This window comes from Piliocolobus tephrosceles, chromosome 2 (genome assembly GCF_002776525.5).
Source record: "Piliocolobus tephrosceles isolate RC106 chromosome 2, ASM277652v3, whole genome shotgun sequence".
Classification (NCBI taxonomy): Eukaryota; Metazoa; Chordata; class Mammalia; order Primates; family Cercopithecidae; genus Piliocolobus; species Piliocolobus tephrosceles.
This window is the reverse complement of record NC_045435.1, coordinates 37,693,391-37,699,769: the sequence shown is the minus strand read 5'-3', so window position 1 is coordinate 37,699,769 and position 6,379 is coordinate 37,693,391. Positions and strand designations below refer to the sequence as shown.

The window sequence follows — 6,379 nt, the reverse complement described above, 5'->3', positions numbered from 1 at the left end:
AAAGAAAGAAAGAAAGAAAGAAAGAAAGAAAGAAAGAAAGAAAGAAAGAAAGAAAGAAAGAAAGAAAGAAAGAAAGAGAAAGAGAAAGAAAGAACCAAGTCAAGTGGATAGAGAGAGTGACGTCAGGGAAGGAATTGGAGGCAGAGAACAAAGTGTGGTGTGGAGCCGGGGTGGGGTGGCGTGGGAACATTGGTTGGGAACCACTTGGGAAGGACACATAGGGATAGTAGCTTCGGATGGGGTTGAGGATGAGTGGTGGCTTGAAGAAGGCATACAGATTTATGGAATATGGACAGGGGAGGATGCTGGTTGGAAGCCCAAAGTTTACAATTTAGAAAGGACACAGGTGGGCTGGGCAAGGTGGCTCACACCTGCAATCCCAGCACTTTGGGAGGCTGAAGTAGGAGAATCACTTGAACCCAGGAGTTCAAGATGAGGCTGGGCAACACAGCAAGATCCCCTCTCTACAAAAAATACAAAAATTAGCCGGGTGTAGGGGTGCACATCTGTGGTCTCAACTACTCCAGAGGCTGAGGTAGGAGGATTGCTTGAGCCTGGGAGGTTGAGGTTGCAGTGTGCCATGACTGTACCACTGCACTCCAGCCTGGGCTGAGACCCTGTCTCAAAACAAGACAAAACTAAACAAAAAGACACGAGTCTTAGGTCACATAGCCTGGCTTTATAAAAATCCAGGCTTCGCCGGTTGCAGTGGCTCACGCCTGTAATCCCAGCAATTTGGGAGACCAAGGCGGGTGGATCATCTGAGGTCTAAAGTTCGAGGCCAGCCTGACCAACATGCAGAAACCCCGTCTCTACTAAAAATACAAAATTAGGCGTGGTGGCGCATGCCTGTAATCCCAGCTACTCAGGAAGGCTGAGGCAGGAGAATCGCCTGAATTCCGGGAGGCGGAGATTGCAGTGAGCCGAGATCATTCCATTGCCCTCCAGCCTGTGCAACAAAAGCAAAACTCCGTCTCAAAAAAAAAAAAAAAAAAAAAAAATTCCAGGCTTCAGGGCTATGCCATCCTCCTATAATCCCTTTGTTCTTCTGTAAATACCTCTTTACCTTCTTGTCCCACAAATCCCTCCTCCTGGATATTTAACTGATTCGCCTTCATCCTTCAAGTGCCATGCCCTTCCCCACCCTCCATTCCAAGACAACCCTAATTCTTCTTGCCTGTGTCTGCAGCTTCTAGTGGTGCCCGTGGGCTGAAGGCGAAATTTGAGTCCATGGCTGAGGAGAAGAGGAAGCGAGAGGAAGAGGAGAAGGCACAGCAGGTGGCCAGGAGGCAACAGGAGCGAAAGGCTGTGACAAAGATGAGCCCTGAGGCTCCACAGCCAGTGATAGCTATGGAAGAGCCGGCAGTTCCGGCCCCACCGGCCCCACCGGCCCCACTGCCCAAGAAAATCTCCTCAGAGGTGAGCGCCTGGCCCACTGGGATCCACATCCGGGATCTCTTGCCCAGACAGGAGCCTAAGGGGTCCAAACCATTGGCAGAAAATAAGGCAAAGGCCTCCCCTGGGTTAGGCAGGGTCTGTTGTCTCTGTCTTTAGAAGACTTCAGTCTGACTGTAATTGGACCTCCTATCAGAATGTCAGAAAAAACCCTCAAGATTTACGTAGTACAACAGAAAGCAAGCCCCCAGCCAGCACAGCCAATTATTGCTGTAGGAACTATGAGGAAGGGGCCGTCACTTCAGGTTGGAGCCCATCTTGAGGGATGAGTTCCATTTGAATTGGCAGAGAGCAGGAGAGGGTGTTCATGGTAAATGTAGCAGTGAAGACATGCATGGTGTGGTGGCTCATGCCTGTAATCCTAGCACTTGGGGAGGCCAAGTTAAGAGGATCACCTGAAGCCAGGAGTTCTAGACCAACCTGGGCAACATAGTAAGACCCTATCTCTATAAAAAATTTTTTTAAATTAGCTGGGCATTGAGGTGCGTGCCTATAGTCCCAGCTACTTGGGAGGCTTGGAGAGGAGGATCGTTTGAGCCCAGGAGTTTGAGGCTACAGTGAGCTATGATCTCACCACTATGCTCCAGCCAGGGCAGCAGAGTGAGACCCTGTCTCAAAAAATATATAAAATAAAATAAAAAGAATGAAGATGGGCCGAGCGTGGTGGCTCACGCCTGTAATCCCAGCACTTTGGGAGGCCAAGGTGGCCGGATCACAAGGTCAGGAGGTCAGGAGTTCAAGACCAGCCTGACCAACATAGTGAAACCCTGTCTCTACTAAAAATACAAAAATTAGCCAGGCATGGTGGCCTGTGCCTGTAATCCCAGCTACTCAGGAGGCTGAGACAGGAAAATCACCTGAACCCGGGAGGCGGAGGTTGCAATGAGCTATCGCGCCACTGCACTCCAGCCTGGGCTACAGAGCGTGAGTCTGTCTCAAAACAAAACAAAAAAAAAGAGTGAAGATGGAGGCTTGCTTACTTGAGAGATGCTTCATTCTCCACAGGCCTGGCCTCCAGCTGGGACTCCTCCATCATCAGAGCCTGAGCCTGTGAGAACCAGCAGGGAACACCCAGTGCCATTGCTGCCCATTAGGCAGACTCTCCTGGAGGTAAGCAAACCCTCAAAGATTCTCTGCCGGCCAGGCGCGGTGGCTCACACCTGTAATCCTAGCACTTTGGGAGGCTGAGACGGGCGGATCATGAGGTCAGGAGATCGAGACCATCCTTGCTAGCACGGTGAAACCCCGTCTCTACTAAAAATACAAAAAATTAGCAGGGCGTGTTGGTGGGTTCCTGTAGTCCCAGCTACTTGGGAAGCTGAGGCAGGAGAATGGCATGAACCTAGGACACGGAGCTTGCAGTGAGCAGAGATTGCGCCACTGCACTCCAGCCTGGGCGACAGAGCGAGACTCTGTCTCAAAAAAAAAAAAAAGATTCTCTGCCCTCACCCCATCTCCTCCAGTCTTAGGAAGGTGGGCTGTGCAGGGTGGCCAACCATCGTTGTTTTCCTTGCACTGTTCTGGTGTTAGCACTGAAGACCCTGCCTTCTGGGAAACTCCTCAGTCCTGGGCAAATTAGGACAGCTGGTTATCCTAGCTGTGGTAGCTCAACAATGTGCTTTTGCTTCAATGTTTTCTTGGCCTCCCAAAAAATCTGACTTGCTTTCTACTTCCCTTCTCTCACACCTTTTACATTCTCTTCCCATTGTCTCTGGAATGTGTTTTGGGTGAGTGGGTGTGGGAGGAGGTTGAGGAATGAAGATGGATGAAAGGCTGTGTTCCCCAGGACAGGCTGTTAGATGGAGGCAAGGGTGGAGGGGAGAAGAGGTAGGGTGGTGAAGGGCAGGGGTCTTACTCCTCCATTGAGTCCTCCTGGAGAGTGGAAGTCACGCTGCTCCACACTGTCTCTTCTCAGGACAACGAGGAGCCCCCAGCTCTGCCCCCTAGGACTCTGGAAGGCCTCCAGGTGGAAGAAGAGCCAGTGTATGAAGCAGAGCCCGAGCCCGAGCCTGAGAATGACTATGAGGATGTGGAGGAGATGGACAGGCATGAGCAGGAGGATGAACCAGAGGGGGACTATGAGGAGGTGCTCGAGCCTGAAGGTTCTTCTTTTTCTTCTGCTCCAGCTGGTGAGTGATGGGAGGAGAAGCAGGAGAATTTGGTCATGTCCAGGGGAGGGTAAGAGGGAGAAGAATTTCTCCATTGCCCCAGTAGGATCTTTCTCTGTTTGCCTTCTTCATGTTGATGAGACCATGTTTGTGTTTCTCATTATGCAGGATCATCAGGCTGCCCGGTTGGAGCTGGGGCTCTAGGGATCTCAGCTGTGGCCCTATATGATTACCAAGGAGGTAGGTTGGGAGTGGCCTGAGGAGACTGGTACCTGCAGGCCCCTGATATAAGACAAGAGGACGTGGGGAAAGAGACATTCATGTCTGACCATTCTAATATCCCCTCAACTTTCTCCTCAGAGGGAAGTGATGAACTTTCGTTTGATCCGGACGATGTAATCACTGACATTGAGATGGTGGATGAGGGCTGGTGGCGGGGACGTTGCCATGGCCACTTTGGACTCTTCCCTGCAAATTATGTCAAGCTTCTGGAGTGACTGGAGCTCACTGTCCACTGCAACTGTGATTTCCCATGTCCAAAGTGGCTCTGCCTCCACCCCCTCCCTATTCCTTTTGCAGATGTCTAACCAGATGAGATTCTGGACAGACTTCCCTCTCCCGCTTCATTAGGGGCTTGGGGCAGAGATAGCATGGGGAAGGAGGTCCCCTTCCCCAAAAGTCCTCTCTACCCTGGATGAGCTCATGGACATTTCTCTTGTGGTCTTGCCTCCTTCCCCATGAACACCTCTCTACCACCCCAAGCTCTGCTCTAGTCCTCTATGAGCTCTGGGCTTCCCAGTTTGTTTACCCGGAAAAGTACGTCTAGATTGTGTGGTTTGCCTGGTTGTGCTATTTGCCCACTTTCCTTCCCTGAAGAAATATCTCTGAACCTTCTTTCTGTTCAGTCCTAAAATTCGAAATAAAGTGAGACTATGGTTCACCTGTATGCTGAGGTAAATAATACTTTTTGTGTGGCGCTCATGGCCCCAAATCTTAAGGCTCCAGCCTTTCCTCTTGCAGACATATCCAGGAGACTTTCTCTTACCACTGCCAATTCTCCTGCATGCTAGATGTCAAAGGCTAGGCCTTTTCCCTAGGTTGAACTTTTTTTTTTTTTTTTTTTTGAGAAGGAGTCTTACTCTCTCACCCAGGCTGGGGTGCCGCAGCGTGATCTCAGCTTACTGCAGTCTCCACTTCCCAGGTTCAAGAGATTCTCCTGCCTCAGCCTCCCGAGTAGCTGTGACTGCAGGTGTGTGCCACCACGCCCGGCTAATATTTGAATTTTTAATAGAGATGGAATTTCCCCATGTTGGCCAGGCTGGTCTCGAACTCCTGACCTCAGGTGATCGCCCCCACTTAGCCTTGAAAGTGCTGGGATTACAGGCATAAGCCACTGCACCTGGCCTCCTTAGGCGGCATTTTAAACCCAGTCCAAAACAGATCAACCTGAGCAATGGCTGGGCATGGTGGTGTGGGCCTGTAGTCCCAGTATTCAGTAGTCTGAGGTGGGAGAATCACCTGAGCCTGGGAAGTCAAAGTCAAGGCTTCAGTGAGCTGTGATCGCACCACTGCACTCCAGCTTGGGTGACAGAGGGAGACCCTGTCTCAGAAAAAAAAAAAAAGAAAAAGAAAGGAAAGATGGAGAAGGTATTGGAATTAAGGAGGAGCTAGAATGAGTTGCTAAGACCCATAGTTAGTTGCTCCAGGGCTTCATAGAGTTGGTGAGCTGCCCAGCAGGGTGTCCAAGGGAGAGAATTCAGTCATGGGTTCATAGTTTCTGTTTCTGGTTGGGCCAGTAAAGCCCCTTTCTCATTCCTCTTTTCCGCTTATCACTAGAGACAGAAACTAAAAACCATGGCTTCAGGCTGCTAAAAACCTAAAACAAAACGAAACAGAACTATAACACAATAAGGAAGGTTGGACAAGCTTGGCTTGTGCTCTGGTCTTTCTTCATGATACACACTTGGTTTCAGCGACAACTTCTATGCCTGTGAATCACACATCTGTCTCTAGACTTAACTCATAAGATTCACCCAATTAGCCTTTCAGAGTGCAAAGCAGCTTTTATTTCCTCTTCTAGAGACATTGAGATTTCTAGTATACAGAGGTCAGTCACCACAGATATACTCAGTCTCATTCTTCACTTCAGTTTGATTTGATATCACACATAAATCAGACTTTTATAGTGATTTTCGTGACACATCTTCAAGTTCCACCTTGCTTTTCACTTTTTCCTTTGTTGTGAGACAGAAACTTCTTATCCAGACCCTTATGCTACTAAGGCAGCAAGGTCCTCTCTGGCCCAGTTCTACAGACCTCAGCCTCCATGTTCAGCTCATCTCTACTCTGGACTTGCCTTTCTTGGTGATGATACTCACCAAGGGCTCTGCCCATAGATATGTCCCCTCCTTGTGTACACAGTCCCTCTTTGCTCCTCTCAGCTGTTTCTAAATCTGAAGCCACATCTAGCTGTCTTGCCTCTGTCAGATAACACTCGCTGTTCATGCCGTTCACTCCAGCTTCCTCTCACATTTCTCACATTTCTGTCTAATCCATAGTCGCCCTGAAAGGCTTTGGTGCCACCGCCCTCTCACTATGAAGTGTGCTTGTCTTATTGAAGCTCGTGCTTTAACACGGCTCTGAAGGCAGCAACCAGAGGGGAAGAGTGCGGTTTGAAGTGTACAACCCACAAAGCAGTTGTGGGCAGTGCCACTCTCCTGAGGCTGCCCCCACCCACCCAGTTTGGGAAGGGAAAGCCCTCTGCCCTCTTCCTTTCTCTAAGTAGCACCTTTCTCCTCCATCCATCCATAGCCCCT

General features: G+C 49.8%; 1 protein-coding gene across 2 annotated transcripts in view; it reads left to right on the top strand.

The window, feature by feature from the left end:
* The window catches only part of HCLS1 (hematopoietic cell-specific Lyn substrate 1), a 27,477-nt gene extending 22,968 nt beyond the window's left edge, over positions 1-4,509 (top strand). For both annotated transcript variants that reach the window (XM_023214449.2, XM_023214457.2), the window contains exons 10-14: positions 1,190-1,419; positions 2,461-2,565; positions 3,371-3,584; positions 3,732-3,803; positions 3,924-4,509. In XM_023214449.2, coding sequence (XP_023070217.2) covers positions 1,190-1,419; positions 2,461-2,565; positions 3,371-3,584; positions 3,732-3,803; positions 3,924-4,060 — 758 coding nt within the window. In that variant the 3' untranslated portion in view covers positions 4,061-4,509. The remainder of the gene's footprint in view (positions 1-1,189; positions 1,420-2,460; positions 2,566-3,370; positions 3,585-3,731; positions 3,804-3,923) is intronic.
* Positions 4,510-6,379: the final 1,870 nt, after the last annotated feature.